General features: G+C 48.4%; 1 protein-coding gene across 13 annotated transcripts in view; it reads right to left on the reverse strand.

The window, feature by feature from the left end:
- The window catches only part of pcdh15b (protocadherin-related 15b), a 1980039-nt gene that overhangs the window by 647777 nt on the left and 1311389 nt on the right, over positions 1–20873 (reverse strand). For all 13 annotated transcript variants that reach the window (XM_038773429.1, XM_038773427.1, XM_038773426.1 and 10 more), the window contains one exon: positions 13530–13700. In XM_038773429.1, coding sequence (XP_038629357.1) covers positions 13530–13700 — 171 coding nt within the window. The remainder of the gene's footprint in view (positions 1–13529; positions 13701–20873) is intronic.

Here is a 20873-nt window from a genome sequence, read left to right on the forward strand (position 1 = left end):
ATGCTTTCCGTTAGATGCTGGAATCCGTTTACGTCGCACAAAGTGCGTCTTTCAGGCGGAGGAAGTAGTCTACCTGGGTTATCGGGTGGACCGCGAAGGTTTGCACCCCGTCGCAGAGAAGGTGCGCGCGATTCAACAGGTCCCCGCCCCGACTGACACTTCGCATCTTCGTTTGTTTCTTGGCCTCATAAACTATTACGGAAAGTTCCTCCCCAATCTGGCAACTATGCTGGCCCCATTGCACCTTCTGCTAAAGAAGAATCACACCTGGGTTTGGGGTCAGCCACAAGAAACCGTTTTCCGGCAGGTAAAACAACCATTGTCGTTGTTTGGGTTATTAACCCACTATGATCCTGGGAAGCCTTTGCTCGTCACATGTAATGCATCCCCGTATGGTATTGGGGCCGTCCTGTCCCACAAGATGGAGAACGGGGCCGAGCGGTGATAGCTTTTGCCTCCCGCACATTGACTGCAGAGGAAAAAAAGTCCGCGCAGATCGAGAAGGAGGGCCTGGCAGTGGTCTTTGCGGTGAAACATTTCCACCAGTACGTGTATGGCCGCCACTTCACTATCGTGACTGATCATAAGCCTCTGCTGGGACTTTTCCGAGAGGATAAGCCAATACCGCCCATTGCTTCCGCACGGATCCAGCGCTGGGCTTTGTTGCTCACTGCATATGAGTATTCTCTGGACCACAAACCAGGAACCCAGATAAGGAATGCCGACGCGCTGAGCCGATTGCCTTTATCGACCGGCCCCATGTTGACCCCCACGACCGGTGAGGTGGTTGCAACCCTAAATTTTATGGACACCTTGCCTGTCACGGCATCACAGATCCATGAGGGAACCCAGACGGAGCCAGTCCTGTCAAAGGTTCGGCACATAGTCCTGTATGGTGGGCAACATAGACAGCTCCCAGGCGAGTTGCGGGTATTTTCTTCCAAGGTGTCCGAATTCAGCGTGGAAGATGGCATCCTTTTGTGGGGGACGCCTGTGATTGTCCCGGAAAAAGGACAGGAGCTGATACTGAGAGACTTGCACAATAGGCATCCGGGTGTGACCAAAATGAAAATGTTGGCCCGGAGTTATGTCTGGTGGCCAGGGCTCGACACCGACATTGAGAAGGTGGCCCAAAACTGCTCCATTTGTCAGGAGCATCAGAAGCTTCCGCCGGCCGCGCCCCTACATCACTGGGAATGGCCAGGGCGGCCTTGGGCGCGCTTGCATGCGGATTTCGCCGGCCCTTTTCAAAGATCCATGTTCCTTCTATTAATCAAAGCCCAGTCTAAATGGCTAGAGGTGCATAAGATGGTAGGCACAACGTCCTGCGCAACAATCGAGAAGATGCGTTTGTCTTTCAGTAGGCATGGCCTCCCCGAGGTGCTGGTCACGGACAACAGCACTCCGTTCACAAGTGAGGAGTTTGCGAAGTTCATGAAGATGAATAGCATATGCCATATCCGCACTGCCCCTTACCACCTGGCTTTAAATGGGTTGGCGGAGCGCGCAGTGCAGACATTCAAACGAGGCCTAAAGAAACAGTCTTCCGGGTCGATGGACACGACACTGGCACGTTTTTTGTTTTCATGGATCACCCCCCATGCGGTGACTGGGATAGCTCCTGCAGAACTCCTAATGGGCCGGAGACTTCGCACGCGCGTTAGAATGGTTTTCCCAGACATTGGCGCACACAAGAACGGCAGGGACATGGTTTTTCTCGGCATCGGCCGATTCGGCAGTTTGCGCCCGGTGACCCAGTGTTCGTTCGGAATTTTGCTGGTGGTGCCCAGTGGGTCCATGGCGTAATCTTTTGTCAAACGGGCCCTATCTCTTACCAGGTGCAAGCCCAGGGTCGTCTCCAGCACAAACATGTAGACCACGTTCGGTCCAGAAGACTATCCCTTCCAAAGATTCCCTGCCCCAGGAGCTCATTTCTACAGCCACAGAGACCACACACAATGGAAAGTATTCCTCACAATCTTCCTCTGGTGCCCCATTCAAACCCTGCGCAGGTCGTGACAGAACTGCGTAGAGATAGAGACATTGAAATGACGGAGGCAGCAGACTCTGACTCCGAGATGGAGACACAAGACACCACAGAATGTTCACTAGATTCATAAGGGAAGATCCTGAACTGATATCTCTGGCTAAAAGGACGCAAGATATGCCAGAATAGAACTTGACAGCAGCCAATCAGTAGATACTAAGGCACTTACAGAAGATAAAGGGCTGGATTCTCTGGTCCCGCAGCTATGTGTATCTCAGCAGTGCACCATTTTTTGGCACCGGGAGTCTCCTGCCGCTTATCATTGGGATTTTCCTCTCAAGCCACCCCTTGCCAGGGGAGTGCACTGCCAGCAGGAACAGGGAACCAAAACAGAATTTTCAGAGCAATTTGGACTGAAAACTTTTATTTTATTTTTTGATAACTCACTATTTCTATTTTTTTTAGTTCAAAGCTTCAGGAATTCTTGATTTGTTTTTATCCATTATGAGCATAATAAAAGTTTCAGGCAGGAGAAGACCTTTAGCCCATCCAGCCAACTATCAAAAAAGCAATAGAGTGTTGCTCTTTATCTGTAGGGGGCTGGAATACAGAAATGAGCAAGTGATGCTTCAGATAATAATAATCTTTATCAGTGTCACAAGTAGGCTTACATTAACACTGCAATGAAGTTACTGTGAAAATCCCCTAGTTGCCACACTCCAGCACCTGTGTGGGTACAGTGATTAGAGAATTCAGAATGTCCAATTCACCTAATAAGCACATCTTTCGGGACTTTGTGGGAGGAAACGGGAGCACCCGGAGGAAACCCACGCAGACACGGGGAGAACGTGCTGACTCCGCACAGACAGTAACCCAAGCCGGGAATCGAACCTGAAACCCTGAGGCTGTGAAGCAACAGTGTTAACCACTGTTCTACCATACATGTACTGAGCCTTGACAAGAATCAATCTGGAGTGTTGCACTCATTTCACAAAAGATGCACTGAGCTTTGAGAGAGTGCACTGCAACTTGATCAGCATGATACATCTGTGACGCTGCATAATTATGTTCCCCTATGCCATTTAAATCGGAGTTATGTTTCTTTTCCCCCTCAAATGTATCCACTTCGCAGGATTCTACATAGATCTGCAACTCAGATAAGAGGCTATTGATATTTCATGTGATTCAGTTACGGCTGCACTTTATTTCAACGCTCTACATTGAACCTTTGTGCAGCTGAAAATTTCAATTTTTAAATATGTTTCACTCAAGTATTCCCCATCGTAATCGCATCCCACCCAATTTCTCCACATACATACAGATGCAACATGCCTAATATAAATTTTATCTGCATTTCAAACACAAAACTCTGCTGCCTGACATTTTGACAGTAATCGCATATTTAATTATAGATTACAGCAGAAATTACAGGTAAAGGACAGTGAATAATCGCATAGTTTGCATATGAAGTCAAAAATCAGTGGAATAAGGATCATGTAATCAATATCAATTTAATCTCATTTGTATTTCTGGCTAACGTTGTGGACTATCACCACTGCCAATTACCAAGGATACCACTGTGCCTGACACAAGAGCCTTTCAGTCTTTTATATCAATCAAATATTAATAATTGCTCATTGTTCAGTTTTGTGAAATGATTTTCTTGAAGAAACAAGAATTTATTATAATTTTTTTCTCTTGCATGCGGGAAATTTATTTTTTATTTCAGATGATTTGTTAATTTTTCATTCTATTAGCATCCATTCCGTTCTTTGGACCCAAATCTCCGGAAAGATTTCTAAGTGTGGTCGCGAGATGGAACTGCTGCGAACTTCCCGGCACTCGGCCCAGTGAGACCGGAAAGGCTATTCAACGTTAATTGGTCCACTTAATAATGCCCCACGGTCTTCTCACCACAAATGAAAGCTTGCCAACCAATTCTCCGGGACCGCACTCGTCAGCCCCCCGCTAACAAGGTCAAGCAGCACTCAAACACCACTTGCATAGCCAACCCCACAGCTCGCAGTAATGATGCTGAGAAGACCGGCCCCAAGATTCAGCGACACAGACCTGCGGAGGCTCTTCGAGGTGGTGGAGGCCAGGAGGGATGTCCTGAGGGTCCTGGAGGGTGAGCCACAGGACAGACAATGCCGCCTGGAATGAGGTGGCAGCAGCCATTAGCTCGGTGAGTGTGAGCAGGGGGACTGGCCTCTGGTGTCATACGAAGGTCAACTACCTACACCGGGCAACACGGGTGAGTAGACACCAACGCGCCCCCCCCCCCTCCACCATGAGACCTTTGTGTCCCCAACCCATCATGCGGCCCCCAACCATCTCTGCATCCCCCCCAACCCTTACTTCACATCCCACCCCTCACCACTGTGAACCATGCGTGTGGATAATGATACTCTCCCTCTGTTTCAGCAGAAGAAGTTCTCCCACAATCACCGGGAGAGAGCCCTGACTGGCGGAGGCATGCCGGACATACAAATCCTCACTACCTACAAGGAACGGACCCTGGAGGTGACGGAGATGGCCGAGGACAGAGCGGTCACCAACGAGCAGGTTGGCGGAAACCGCAGAGGTTAGGATCCACCAGGACCTTCCCTCCGAACCTGTCAAACGTGAGTTGTTATTGCTATTGTGTTATTCACCCTGAGGTAACACGGACTGCAACAGGATGCAGTTGGACTGTAAAGCATACACCAAACTTAGGTGTTGGTTCAATATAATTTATTGAACTTCTGTAACAATGCAGACAACTGGCTGTGGGTTGACACGCTACTACTCTAAGTGTACTAACTATAACTAGCTAGACCAAACTAGCTCTGAGCCACGTGTAGAAGGTGCTGACTGATACATACACCCTGACTGTCTCTACAGCTGTCACCAGTGGAAAGAGGCGGAGTGCTGATGCCTCGTGTGTTTTATAGTAGGAAGCCCCCCTCTAGTGTTCTGTCCAGTGAGTGGTTGTGTTATGCACTGTGTGTTGATTGGCTAACCTGGGTGTCTGTCACTGCCTGTTTTTACCTCATGATGTGCATGGTTGCATATTATGACAATTGCCATACTGACTGACGCATGCCACACACTGACCACATGTCCATTCTCCCGCAGGACTTCCAGCACATCCTGGGTGGCTCCCTCTCCTGTTTCCCAGGGAAACATCTTGGAGGAGAGCTCCGAGGAAGACACAATCAATGAGTCACAGCTGTCATCCCCACCCTTCCCCAGCGCAGATCCACACACCTCGATGGGAAGTGTTAGTGGTCAGGTTTCTGGGCCACAATCTGGTGAGCACCACACAGCTGATGATGCACATCAGCTGAGGCAGTAACCCTCAGGAGAGACAGCAGTCAGTGGTCTGTTGGATCCCAGCTGAGTCCCAGCCTGATGCTGAGCCTCTGGTATAGGGTTACCCAGAGCTGATGGAGATGTTAGGGTGTGGCCAGGACACTCAGAGGGAGATGTCAGTGACACTTCAGCAGGTCCATAGCCTTCCAGCCCCAGAGCCCCCAGAGGATGCCCGCCGGGGGTATCAAAGACTATGGGACCCGGTAAGCAGCTGGCTCCCTCCACCTCAGATGTACATTCTGGGGAGACACTTAGAAGTGGCAGTAGAGCCAGGAAGGCGAAACACAGCGAGTATCACTGAGGACACCGGAGGGGGGAAGACCGGGAGGGGGGAAGACCGGGGGGGTAGGGAGGGGGGTAGGTAGGGGGTGAAGGGGGGGGGGGGGGGGGGGTGAGGTGACTAGGACAGCACTCCTAAAAACTCTTGAGCAGAACCAGTATGATGCCTCTGTCACTTTCTTCCGCTATGTGGCTGACTTCCGAACCCTTGGCTCATTTCTCCATGCATCCCCGCGGGAACACTGCGTGTAGGCGATGGGTGTGAGTGAGCACTCAACACATAGGCAGGTGTCAGACTATGGCAGAGATTGAGGAGGACTGGCACTCAGCTCTCTGTAGGTTATCATCACGCCCCTGACCTTGACAGTGATTCGCTGACGGTGCCGGCATTGTCCCTGCACCCTAGAATGATGTGACACAGACCCTGGGAGGGTGGGAGATGGGTGTGGGGGGTGGGTAACGTACTGATGATGGACCAGGCCACGCCTAAGTGCAGTAGGTGAGTATGAGGGCCTCCCTGACCCTCCGATCTTGCTGGACCATCGGCGCTGCCGTCCATCCTGCAGCCTTCGGCTAGTTCTCTGGTTCCTCTGGGGATTTTGCTCCAACCGCTGCTGGTCCAGCCCCGCCACATCAACCTCATCCTCCTCCTCGGAGGTAGCCACATGTTCCTCAATCCCAATCTTCAGCACGTCGCCCGGCTGCTGTGCCAGGTTGTGGAGAACACAGCAGACCACCACAAAGTGGGCAGCCATCCGGGGGGTGTACGGTAAGGCACCACCTGAGCAGTCGAGGCAGGCCCAGGCCCTCAGCGAGCACTCCTTATCCCCTAAGAGCCAGCACCCATCCTCGGGTGGTCCTCGAGGAGGCACGGGATGACCAACTGCCCCAGGATGCAGCTGACATGGACACTCCCAGGGAGGCATGCACACATGTGCATGATCTTCATGTGGTGGTCACACATGAGCTGAATGTTCAGAGAATGGAACCCCTTCCTGTTAACGTAGGGCACTCCTAGATGGCCAGGCAAGTGCAAGGTGACATGCGTGAAGTCTATCATCCCTTGGAACTGTGGCATCCCAGAGATGGCGAGAATCCTGCTGCCCGGGCATCTTGTCGGACTTGGCCCATACCAAAGTTGATATAGTTTTCCACCCAGGCAAACTGGATATCCGTGACCTATCGGGTGCACCTGTGAGCTGTGGCTTGAGAGATTTGGAGTGAAGTTGTTTCTAGATCCTGTATAATGATACACGTCATGACTAACATGAAAAGATGCAAGTCCAGAGATAGCCAGATATTTTACTACCCAACTGTGACACTGCAAATAAGGAGTAACTTGCATTGTTTTTCTCAAAACCCTTTGAGCAGTTCATCACCAAATAAATATGCTTCACAGTTTTCCAACAGACCAGTTACTAATATAGTTGGAAACTGTATGTCTGATCGACAAATGATCTACAGCATAGTTCACTCTTGCTATGTCTATGGATCTTTTTCTGGTTTTGAAAGATGTAACTAGTACGTTGCCACAGCGTTCGGTCCTCAGGCATCAACTTTTTACCCAATTTTATTTTTCTAATTAAGGGACAATTTAGCATGGCCAATCCACCTACCCTGCACATCTTTTGGATTGTGAGGATGAGACCCATGCCAACATGAAGAGAATGTGGAAACTCCATACGGATAGTGACCCGGGCTGAGATTGAATCTCCACACCCCCCCCCCCCCCCCCCCCCCCCCCCCCCGCCCCCAACTATTTACAATCTATATTCATGACTTGGATGCAGGAATAGAAGGTAATGTAGCCACATTTGCGGTTTACTTTAACATCGGCGGGATAGTAAGTTGCAAAAAAAAAAATAAGGGGCAGGATTGTTTCAGCCCAGGATTGTCTCATCCAGCCACTGTAGCCCTGCGCCATGTTGCGTTGGGGCCTGCACGATGAAGGAAGCCACTGCACATGCACATATCCCCTGATGCCCAGTTGATGCTGGGATCAGCAACTGGAGCGACGTGAACTGCTCCAGTGCTGTGCTGGCCCCCTGTAGGGACCAGAATTGCTGATCCTGAAGCCGTGTTGACGCCGTCGCGTTTCTCGACGGCGGTTCCGACGGCGTCAAAACTTAGCCTCAGGATCCCAGAACTCCGCCCAAGAAAACATTTATAAAGTTATTGTGACCATAGAGGAGTCCACACAAGAGGCGTAGAGAAACTGGTTATTTATTTATATTCACAACTATTTACACCATGTACACAGGTCCTAGTTGAGACTTTTCTGCTCGGTTCCTACTCAGGCCAAGATTTTATACATACCGCATATACTCGCGTATCCTTCGATCTCGCGTATCATGAGACCCCTAAATTTTCGTCCCCAAAACATGATTTTATGGTATACCTCATGTATCATGCGAGTGACTTTTTTCTGGCTTCACTCACGTTGTTCAGCCACTTGCCGTTTCCATTCATAAAAACATGAATGGAAACGTCAAGTGGCTGAACATCTTCCCATCAGAATGCTGTGGTCAAAATCTGAAGAGTAGTATTCTGATGGGAAGATGTTCAGCCACTTGACGTTTCCATTCATGTTTTTATGAATGGAAACGGCAAGTGGCTGAACGACGCTAGTAAAGCCAGCTGGAAAGCTGTTCGAATCGCGAACAGCTTTCACAGCAGAATCCACTCTTCCCATCTTCCCATCAGAATACTACTCTTCAGATTTTGACCACAGCATTCTGATGGGAAGATGTTCAGCCACTTGACGTTTCCATTCATGTTTTCATAAATGGAAACGGCAAGTGGCTGAACGACGCTAGTAAAGCCAGCTGGAAAGCTGTTCAAATCGCGAACAGCTTTCACAGCAGAATCCACTCTTCCCATCTTCCCATCAGAATACTACTCTTCAGATTTTGACCACAGCATTCTGATGGGAAGGTGTTCAGCCACTTGACGTTTCCATTCATGTTTTTATGAATGGAAACGGCAAGTGGCTGAACGACGCTAGTAAAGCCAGCTGGATGCTATGTGACTTATCTTGGCCAGCACTTCACACCCGCGATTTTTGTACCTCGCGTATCATGCAACCCCCGAAATTTAGGCTTCAAATTAGGTGCTCAAAAGTCGCATGTTACGCGAGTATATACGGTAGTGCCCATTGCTCCACTGATGGGGTCCCTGTCCCTCAGTGGGGAAGCTCATATTCTACTAATTGGTCCGATCCCAAAGGTGTTGTGGGGTTATAGCAAAATGGATCAGGGTAGGTTTGGTGAGTGGGTCAAAATTCGGCAGATGGAGTTTAATGTGGATACATGTGAGGTTATCCATTTTGGTTGGAAAAATAGAACGGCAACTTAATGTCTAAATGGAGAGATTTCAGTGTGCTTCAGTGCAGGGGGATCTGGATGTCCTCGTGCATGAATTGCAGAAAGTTAGTACACAAATGCAGCAGGTAGTAAGGAATGCAAATGGAAATTTAGCATTTATTGCAAAGAAATGGAGTGTAAAAGTAGGGAAATGTTGCTGTAACTGTACAAGGCATTAGTGAGACCACACCTAGAATATTGTGTGTAGTTTTGGTCCCCTTAGTTGAGAGGGGATGTAGTTGCATTGGAAGTGATTCAGAGGAGGTTCGCTAGATTGATTCCAAAGATGAAGTTTTGTCTTATGAAGTGAAATTGAGTAGTTTGGGCCTATTCTCTCTCGAGTTCAAGAATGAGAGGGGATCTAATTGATGCTAAACGGTATTGGCAAAATAGACATAGGGCATATTTTTACTCTTACGGGGCAATCTGAAACGAGAAGTCATAGTTTTAGGATGACGGGGTAGCAGATTTGAAACAGAAATTAAAGATATTACTCCTCTCCAAGGTCGAGAATTTGTGGAATTTACCACCCAAGAATGTGGTGGATGCCAGACATTGAGCCATTCGATCCCACCCAAATGGGTGGGACCGAATGATGCTCGCCAAAATAGGTCCTAAACCTACTTATGACCTACCTGCACAGGATCCACCGGCTTCCCTAGATTCACCAGCCTCTCCAGGGAGGATACAGCCGGGCGCTGATCAGTGCTGGTCCAAACAAATGTTGACCAGGTGGAAGAGCACCCTGCGAGGACTCCCAGGCCACCAGAGACCCCACGGTGGTCAGGGTATGTGCAGAGTGGCTTGCTGGCCCTTCCCCTGGAATGCCAGCACCTTGGCACTGCCTAGATGGAAGGTCCCTGGATGGCACTGACAAGTCAGCAGGAGAAATGTCTGGGTGCCAGGGTGAAGGTGCAAGGGTGTCTGAGTGCCAGGGTCTCACTGCCAAGGGTCAGGATGCAAGGGGCGGGGGGGCATGCTCATGAAATGAGGGTGGATGGGGAGTTTGAAGCGTGGGGGAATGCAGGGCAGCAGGGACATTGGAGGGGTGATGGGTGGGGTTCCTAGAAGGATGTGGGTGCTGTAAGGGGCTTGGGGGAGGGGTCTGAAGAGGGGGGACCCCAAGGGACCCCAAAGCAGTGTGTCTTCACTTGGGACGTATGGCATAGTGCCCATGTGTGTGAGGGGTCATATTACTCATGGGTGGGAGGTGTGGGGGATTAACAAGCTAACTTAGAGATCAGGGCACCCTTTCAAAATGGCGGCCCAATCTCTGAATTCAACTCCCCAGTGCTAAAAAAATTCTTAGTGTGGGTTAAACCGGTGAGAAACTCCCCAGGGCCCAAAAAAGTGACTAAGGGCGGTATCCTCTGGCCTCGTTACACTCACGCTCAAGCGTAACGAGGCCGGTGAAGCGAGAAAGGCCAAAAACGAGATCCGTGCCGGGCACCAAACTGTTTGAGATGCAACTCCCTTAGGCGAAATCGGGATCTCGCCGTACGTGGCAAGAAATCAATTATAACCACTTAAGCACTATTTCCATACAATTTACAAGGGCTACCCCATATCCAACAGTCTCCTGTCATTCATCTACCTCCCAGCTACTGCTCACGCTGGTGCTTATTAATACTCCTCTTGAAAAACATAAACCTCGTGGAAGGGCTTCCGTGGAGAGTCGAGGAGATGAGTTGCAATCTTTGCTCACAGGCAAAGAGCCCGGGTGTGCTGGACTTGCCAACCCAGTGCTTGGTGGGGGGTGGGGGATCACACTGTCCTCGGCAATCCCGGTCTCCTCGAGGGCCTGCTCCTCAAAGGAGGTGAGAATTCTCATGTCCAGCACCCCTCTGCCAGTCTGGGTCTTCTCCCGTTGACTGTGGGAGAGGTTTTCCTGAGGGATCATAGACACAGCATTGTTTTTTGGGTTTTTTTTAAAATTTAGATTACCCAATTATTTTTTCCAATTAAGGGGCAATTTAGCATGGCCAATCCACCTACTCTGCACATCTTTGGGTTGTGTGGGCAAAACCCATGCAGACACGGGGAGAATGTGCAAACTCCACATGGACAGTGACCCAGAGCCGGGATCAAACCTGGGACCTCAGCGTGTGAGGCAGTTGTGCTAACCACTAGGCCACCGTGCTGTCCTGACACAGCATTGTTAGCCAGACGTGTGGTTCAGTGGCGTGAAAGGGGATGTGAAGGCATGGATGGGTGGAAGGGGAGGCAGGGCTGGGGCTCACTTGGAGAGCTCGGGAGCAGATGCTCCCTTGGGGGTGGGGGCGGTGGGGGGCATTGATGTCTACTCACTCATGTTGACCTTCTTTCTGCACTGTTGGCCAGTCTTATTGGTCATACTGTTGGAACGAACGGCTGCCTCCATCTCATCCCAGGCAGCACTGGCTGCCTTGTGGCTCACCCTCCGGGACCTCTGGAGGCACAGGACATCCCCTCCAGATCTCCAACATGTCCAGGAGCCTCCCCAGGTCAGCGTCCCCGAATCTCGGGGCCGGACTCCTTGGTGCCATATTGCGAGCTGGGTGGGGTTGGCCGAGCGAGTGCTGTTTAACTACTGATCGACCTTGTTAGCGGAGGGGCTAGCGAGTGTGGTCCCGGTGAATCAGCTGGGGAGGCGTAAATGGCGGCAAGAAGCCCGTGAGGCCTCCTTAAGTGGACCAATTAACGTTGCCAGTTTCACTGGGCTGAGCGTCGGGAAACTCGCAGCAATTCCCGCTCGCTACAACACTTTGAAATTTATCCAGAAGATCGCACCCTAAGTGTCATTGAATAGCGGTGGAAAACCCGGTGTTAGAGCCAGCAGGAAATTCCCTGAAAAACCCGCCACAAATTAACTGTGAAATTATGGGGGAGAATTGGGGCCATAGTTGACATCTGCAAGAGGAGATAAGCAATTTAACGCCCAAAAAACAGAGTCCCATTTTGGGTGCATAAAGCAGAGTGCTTCTCGGCACCTAGAATGGCCACACTATCAAACAAGGTTCTTTATGGCCTCAGCGAGGTACGCCATGCCAAGGCCACACTTACCTCACTTCCTGCACTGATGACCTCAGCTCAGCACGTCAGAGCAGGAAGAGATCAGGGCAACATTTTTAAATACTTCTCCGATCTCTCGACCCTCCCTGGGCCTCACCACCATGACCTCTAGACGCCCCCAATGCCCCAACTTATCTCTTAGGGGAACCTTGGCGAATACTCACACCACCTCTTAAGGGCAGAGCACCGGCTGGCACAAGCAAAGTAGCACCTGGTCAGTACCAGCCAGGAACCCTGTTAGTGCTGCCAGGGTGCCTGTGTGGCATTGCAAAGGTTCCAGGCTGGCATAGCCAAAGTGCCCGGGTGACATCGGGGGTGGTAGGGTATGCCCCTGCCCTGAGCCTGACCACCAGGAGGACCTCTGAAGGCCTGGGAGACTCCCCCAGTTGCCATTACGCCTGTTCTACGGTTGTGTGGACCAGTGCTAAATAGTCGCCCAGACGTGGGAATCTGTTCCCAGGCCTCAGGAGAATTGGACAGCAAGATATATAAATGACACTAATGGCTCACTTAAATCTGGATCTCGTCCAATGATATCTCACGCGATCTTGTTAGATTTAATGGCTTCATCGCGTCACCAAGTCAGGCGCGTCAATGTCGTTTGCTCGCGCCTACAGGATTTAAAAATGAAAGGTTTAGTGATTCTATTGTAGAAATTCTCTCTAGATTTGACACAACTTCAATTTGTGTATATTGACATGTGCTTTCTTCCTGGCATGCATGGTCAGAACTTTCTGTTGTAGTTCTTTATCATGTATGCAGAGACTGTACAAAAGGAGACTGTACAACCCCTCCCCATGACTTTGAGGTCCTGATGGTTCAAATGTTGCTTCTACGTTCTCTTGCTGTGCATGTGAGCATTGAAGTAGAAAATATCAATGGATATCGCTTAAATGGAAACATTGTACATATCTAACGTCAAAATATTGTCCTTCCAAAAATATCACAATTTTCTACCGGTCAATGACAGATTATATATTTTTGCATTTGCATGTTAATGATTAAAAGATATTGCAGATAAAGGTTACCTTAATCAAAAATGTTGCAATTTAGTCGCATAAACTTTGCTGAAAATAATTGTGTGGGTAAAAAGTGCATCCAATGTGAGGGAAACATTGATTAATTAAGGTTCATGCAATCAAGCATACATTATCTCAACAATTAATTTACATTAAAGTATTCAAAGCAGTTCTCTAGATTTTAAGATTGTATTTTTAATGCAGCAAATATAGGAACAGTGGTGTGCAATTCAGTCCCTCGGCCTGTCCGCCATTCAATGAGATCATGGCTGATCCACGGTCTAACTCCATATGCCTGTCTTTGGCCCGTATCCCTTAATATCTTGGTTTTATTGAATGGTGGAACAGGCGCGAGAGGCTCAATGGTCTACTCTCGTTCCTATGTTTCTATATTTGCTGCATAAAAATACTGTGTCAAAATCTATCGATAAGGTCCAAACAAGAGAAAAGGTGCAACCATGTATAATGTACACTTACCGGATCTGTGAGCTCAGGCAAATTGGCTTTGTACGTAAGAGGTCGACAATCTCTTGTATTATTGACCAATTCACATGGAAGGAATTTTGGGCCAAGGTCGTCTCCATCAAGTATATCCACTGTCAGCGTTGTTGTACTCGTTCTTCTGTTATTTGGATTTGGAGCTCGGTCCTATGAATTGATTAAGATTTGACTGTGATACACATAATCTGCAGCACAAAATCATGAGATTCAGTACAATGGCCGTGCCAGTCATATTGTTCCAAACAAACTTCTCTCCTCCCAAAGTCATCTACCCCAATCATCATATCCCTCTATTATGTTTTCCCTTGCATACCCATTTAACTTCCCCTTAAATGCACCTTCTGCAATGCACTTCAACCATTCTTTGTGGTAACAAGTTCCATATTGGCATATTTTTTCTTCTCAATTCAATCTTATTGTCCCTTAATTATCACTTTGTGCAGCTGTAGCAAATGTTGAAATGCTGGTGTCATAATCACTTAATTGTGTGAGAGCATTTGCATCGTGTGTGCTCTCTAGCTTCACCTGTCAACTGAGTCTGATATGTCTGTAGTTTTCCCTTTCTGATTTGATAATTGTAGTCTTTTTTTACTGTTCCTGGTCTGTTTTTGTTACCTGATACAAAGGAAAATGACCAAATCACAATCAATCAGATGCTGCAAAGCAAAAAGTAGAAATCATATTTCACACAGTTGCCATGGCAGTCCTCATCCAACTAAACCCAGTAATTATCCACATTATACATACATGGTTTGCTAACTCGATGGAGTTGCAATAGCTTTTTCTGAACCCCCTGAGCATTCAAAAGCTACATCCTTTAAATAATATCGAGCTTTGAATTGAGGGTCAAATTCAGTTCCAATTTATGGCCAGTATTTAGACTTGAATTCTCTTCTCACCCTCCAGCAAATCTCGAAAGATCCCCAATTTTCCTTAGTCCCCAGATCCAACCACATAATGGAAAATCATTCAAAATAATACATAGCACACTTTGGGGTGTGATTCCAAACAAAATTGACATTGCTATATACATTATATATCATATATATCATCCTATCTTTCGAGGATCTTCTCTACCTCATCCTGTCTTACAATAGTCATTAAGGCACTCAAAATCATCACATAATTCTTCTCATCTTATTAATTTTAATTTCATGAGCAAATAAATTGTTTGCTGATACAAGAAAGGAAAGGCAATCTATATGTACATGAACATCGCAAACACAGGCACAACTGTAGATCCAGGAAAGTATATTGGAACACTAGTCTCAGACGGTTGATAGCTTGAAGTTCCTGGGGGTCACCATCACCAGAAGCCTGTCCTGCTCCACTCATGTTGATGCAACAGTCAAGAAAGCCCAACAACATCTCAACTTCCAACAGAAGCTAAAAAAATTCAGCATGTCTGCATCGACTCTCACAAACGTCTACAGATGTGCCACAGAAAGCATCCTATTGGGCTGGGTCACAGCTTGGTATGGCAACTGTTCGTCCCAAGATTGCAAGAAACTGCAAAGTGTGGTGAACTCAGCCCATCACACCACACAAGCCTGTCACCCTCCCATTGATACTGTCTACACCTCCCGCTGCCTCGGGAGGGCAGAGAACATTGTCAGAGACCCCTCGCGCCCAGGGCTGCCCTCTTCCAGAACCTTCCATCAGGCAGAAGGTACAGAAGTTTGAAGACCCACACATCTAGACATAGGAACAGCTTCTTCCCCACAGCTACTGGACTATTCAATGAGTCTCCCTCAGACTGATTTGCTTCCTGTAATACACTATTCATGACACCCTAAGATGCTCTTGCTCATGTATTTGCTTTGTTTGGCCCTTGTTCCACACTGTAACCAATTACTTATTTGTCGATTAGTCTTTTTGTCTACCGTGTATGTGTGTTCCCTTGGCTGCAGAAAAATACTTTTCACTGTACTTTGGTACATGTGACAATAAATCTATCAATCAGAAAAAAAAATCAAAAAAATCAATCAGAGACACACCACTGCACCTATATCCATCTTCAGGGCAGAGAATAAGGGAAATGTTTGTTGGGTTTTGAAACTCAGAACCAGAAATAATAATTAAAGCAGAGATCATGGCAACATTCAAGAATAGATTAGAATCTGTTGAGGGAACGCGGAATGAAGAAATACCGAAACTGACCGGATCACATGCTATTTATTGCGTGGATGACTACCAGCATGATCTGGTTGAACCAAACAATTTATCCTGTTCTGCAATTTCTATGCAATCTGCGAGGGAACTCTGCAGCCTTGCCAAACCACCCCCTACATACAGGTCCAACCTCATACCCAATCTTGTGCCCAAGCACAGTCTCACGCTGTCAGGGAGGCGCACCGAGTTAACAATTCTGACTCAAAATCTAAAGCAGGATTCTCCATTGGGGAGACTAAGATCTCCAGTCGCAGCTGAATTGCAACCCGTGTATGATCCCCTGGGAATGCAAACCGGTAAGCAATAGGAGTTCCACAGAGACCCTTGTAATAGGGAACCCACCTAGGGCTCCCTGTAATAGGGAGGACCCCACAGGGACCCCTGTCTAAAGGGTCCCCTCCCCCTCACTTCCCCGCACACACACACACACACACACACAGTCACCTCCGCAACAAAAGAGACCCCAGTCTGGAAGCTAGACAGCAGCCTAGACAGGGGCAGAGAAGAATTGCAGCTGTAACACTTACCTTGAAGCTTCATGTGTCCCTTCTTGGAAGGAGAGCAGCTGTGCCTGCGGTCTGGTTCTCACAGATCCATTAGCTGCAAGCCATTCATAGCGTTCTAGTAGTGGTCTGTTATTGACAGCTTCAAACCATCTGCAGCTTTGATTCATTCATCTCCCTTCAGAGTTTCATGGCGAAGCCCCAATGTTTGTAAACATTGACCACATCAAAGAGAGTTAAGTGCATTTCAAGCACTAAGTGCATTCCAATCACTCTAGCTTGTGATTTAAATGTACTTAACTCTCTTTGATGTTCTCAATGTTAATAAACATTGTGGTTCCACCACTTAGGCCACTGAACCCTGAAGCTACAAGGTAAGGGTTACAGGTGTAATTTGTCTCACTGCCCCTGACTGGACTGCTCCCCAGATTCAGGTATTGGTCTCTTTTCTGGAGGGTGGAGAGGGATCTGTGGGTGGCCCCTTTAGGCAGGGGATCCCAGTTGGGGATCCCCTTATTACAAGGATCCATTGGGGGGGGGTCCTCCAATACATGGGTCCCTGTGGGGGGTCTCCCTATTATGGGGATCTCTGGAGGGTCCTCTTATTACAGGGGTCCCTGTGGGAGTCTCCTGCTTGCAGGGGTCCCTGGGTGTGTGTTCCCTTTTATAAGGGTCCCTGTAGGAAGGGGAGGGGCAGGGGAGAGGTGTTGGAGGGTCCCCTTGTTACTGATGTCCCTGAGGGGGAGCTCCCTATTACAGGCGTCCATATGAAGTCCCCCTATTACATGGGTCCCTGTGGGGGACTCCTGATTATAGGGGTCACTACAGGGGTTCCTCTGATTACAGGGGTCAATGTGGGAGGTCCATTATTACAGAGGTTCCTGTGGGGGGTCGCCCGATTACAGGGGTCTCTGGGAGAGGTCCCACTATTACAGGAGTCCTTGTGGGCATCCCCCTATTACAGGGGTCCCTGTGGGGGTCTCCCATTTACAGGGGCACCTGGGGGCATGTTCCCTTTTACAGGGGTCCCCGAGGGAGAGGGGTGTGTGGGGTGTGTTGAGCAGTCATCAGCAGGCAGTGCATTATTGGGAGGGGGGGGTGGCCTTCGGATGGGCTTGGATGGTCTTTACCAGTGTGGACCTGGTGTGGTGGAACTCGTGATGAGCTAACTAGTGCCACACTCGTACAGACCGCAAGTGACCGCGCACACATAAATCCAGGCCCGAGGTCCGGTGAATCACAGAAGGCTGGAGCATAGGGTGCTGGGCCTGCTAAATGCTTACATGCTCTCTCTGGCGTGCGGTGTGGACCTCATTCCTGCTGCCTGCGGGGGTCGGCATCCAGCGTCGATGTTGGATTTGCCCTGAAGCCCGATTCTCCGTCCCATCGAGCACGCAGTCCAGGCTTCTTGGGATGAAGAAATCTGCCCCTAATCTTTTTCTGTTCTTTTCCTTTGTGATATAGTGGTTGAGAACCATCTCCTATGGCACTCTAGATGGGAAGTGAAGACCAAGTGTAATCTTCAGATCCAAGGACGTTAGAGGGTGGATGCAATTCAATATTCACCGGTCTTTATTTTGATGAATGCTCTGATTTGCTTTTATTGATAACTAAATAGCAAAACAGTAGCTTGGAGCGGGGAAATAGAGTTGGTTGTAGTGCAGGCTCAGGAACTGGGAGACATAAAACTGAGATACCATAGTGCCACAACTCTGTATGAGAGCATAATTAAGAATTTACAGAGCCAGTTTCCCATTATCTATGTGCACACAAGAATTTATAACAGAAAAGTCTGAGGCAAGAAATGTATGCAAATATAAATTCTTAAATATTTATATATATCCAACTTTGATGAACTGTCAACCATTGCATGTTCATCATGCTCAAATATTCTGATTGCCTATTTTACTTCAGCAGCAGATGAGCCACACAGGTTATATGTATTTTTTTCTGCTTTGCTTGATGTAGTAGATTTTATTTTGGGCACAATCCAGGTGCAAAATGGCACTCGCATTAAAGGTACTTTTTCCCCCTCAAATTTTTGACTGACTCCTTTGCTTGTCATTGAATGTAAATAGAGCTTTGAAACAGCACATCAGGCAATGTTTTAGAATTTCATTCTGTTTAAACATACTCTGATATGTAGGAATGGTAACCTGATGTAGTTTGATTAATACTGCTGAAAATAGGTTCATTTCGCAAATTAAATCTTATTCGCCACAGAAGGAATTTACCTTCTCCTGGAGCTGAGGTGATTGACCTCCAAACACCACAACTATCTTCCTGTGTGCCAAATATTAGCTCAACCAGGGGAGGATTTTCCCCCGAATCCTACTGACTCCATTCTGCTAGGGCTCCTTGATGCCATACTCGGTCAAATGCTGCCTTGATGTCAAGCTCTGTCACTCTCACCTCACCTCAAGCATGGAGCTCATTTGTCCATGTTTGAACCAAGGCTGTAATGAGGTCAGGAGCTGAGTGACCCTGGTGGAACCCAAAGTTAGCATCCGTGAGCAGGTTATTGCTGAGTAAAGGTAAAGATAAAGATAAAAGTTAAAGACGGGCAGCATGGTAGCACAGTGGCTAGCAGTGTAGCTTCACAGCGCCAGGGTCCCATGTTTAATTCCCGGCTTGTGTCACTGGTGTGCAGAGTCTGCACGTTCTCCCCTGTCTGCGTGGGTTTCCTCCGGGTGCTCCGGTTTCCTTCTACAAGTCCTGAAAGATGTCCAGTTAATTTGGACATTGTGAATTCTCCCTCCGTGTACCCGAACAGACTCCGGAATGTGGCGACTGGGGGCTTTTCACAGTAACTTCATTGCAGTGTAAGCCTACTTGTGACAAAATTTATATTATTATTATTATAGTCACCATAGTCCCAGATGACCAAAGGCTGCTTTCCCCTTTGAGGGGGGGTAGCTGACTGGTGGTAATTTAACCTGAGGATCATCACGCTTCAGATGAGGGGCAAGGTTGAGAGAACGGATCTTCATGAATAACCTCTGAGTACGTGCTGATTATGTGCTGCATGATAGCACTGTTAATGGCCCCTTCCATCACTTTACTGATGATCGAGAGAAGACCGATGGGACGGTAATTGGCCGGATTGAATTTTTCCAGGCACCTTTCCACATTGTCAGGCAGATGCCAGTGTATTGGAGAAGCTTGGCTAGGGGTGCAGAAGGTTCTGGAGCACAAATCTTCAGGACTACTGCTGGAATATTATTTGGAGCTATATAGCCTTTCCAGTATCAAGTGTCTTCAGCCATTTCTTGATATCACGTTGAATGAATTGAATTCGCTGAAGATTGACACACTTGGGATGATGGAGACCTCCAGAAGAAGCCAAGATGGATCATCCACTCAGCACTTCTGGCTAAAGATTGTTACAAATGCCTCAGCTTTATTTTTAGCACAGATGTTCTGGGCTCCCTCACCACTGAGTTTGGGATATTTATGGAGCCTCATCCTCCAGTGGGTTGTTTAATTGTTCACCACCATTCACTGCTGGGTGTGGCAGGATTGCAGAACTTTGATCTGTGGCACGATTTAAGAAAAACGAAACGATCCCGTGTCAAGCTCGTTCAGCCAGATATTACCTGGCACTAGCTGGACCAAGAATGACATCGCTATTAAATGGCACTCTGCTTCATTTCAGGGCCTTGGCGAGGAGCCACCCACCAAGGCTGCACTTAGTCCATTACCTGTATTAACGAGCTCTGCTTGCCAGTGCAGGAAGTGACTGTAGTGTCCATGTCTCTTGGTGCCCTCACCATGTCCTCCAGACCCAATGACCAAACTCACCTGTAAGGGGGGTCATCAAGCTCCCCTTCGCACCTCACCTCATAAGGGCAGGCCTAATCCCCAGCATGGGCAAAATGCTCCTGGGCACTGCCAGCCTGGCACACTGGCAGTGTCCAATCCAGCCTGGAAGTGTCCTCTTGGCACACTGGCTGTGTCAGGCTGGCACTGCCATGATGCCAAGGTGGCACTTGGGGTGCCAAGATACCCCCATGCCCAGGGGCCTTGTATCACCTGGAAGACCTCCCCCCCATCCTGCCAACAGCATCTGGTCCACATTTGTGGAAACCAATGCTAAAAATTCTGGTTCGGAGTACCCGAGGTGAAGCCATTCGATCCTGGGTGCTGAGTAGATCTGGCGTGGACATATTCAAGTGACACTAACTGCTCACTTCTACATGGAAATCTAGGTCCCGATCTCAATGTGCAGGATCCAAATTGCAATGCCTCATGAGACTTGTTAAATCTCGCGAGGCTTGGCGTGGCCAGTAAATCTCACTAAAGGCCTCTTGCGAGATTTGATGGCCTCGCCGCGTCCCGAGGCGGGCGTGATGAGGCCAGTAGATTGTGCCTCTGACCCATTGGTTGTACAATTGCTTAACTTAGGGCAGCACGATAACATAATGGTTAGCATAATTGCTTCACAACTCCAGGTCCCAGGTTCGATTCCCGGCTTGGGTCACTGCCTGTGCGGAGTCTGCACGTTCTCCCCGTGTGTGCGTGGGTTTCCTCCGGGTGCTCCGGTTTCCTCCCACAGTCCACAGATGTGCAGGTTAGGTTAGGCCATCCTAAATTGCCCTTAGTGCCATAAATTGCCCTTAGAGTTGGGTGGGGTTGCTGGGTTACG

Source organism: Scyliorhinus canicula, chromosome 16 (assembly GCF_902713615.1).
Source record: "Scyliorhinus canicula chromosome 16, sScyCan1.1, whole genome shotgun sequence".
In the NCBI taxonomy this organism is placed as follows: Eukaryota; Metazoa; Chordata; class Chondrichthyes; order Carcharhiniformes; family Scyliorhinidae; genus Scyliorhinus; species Scyliorhinus canicula.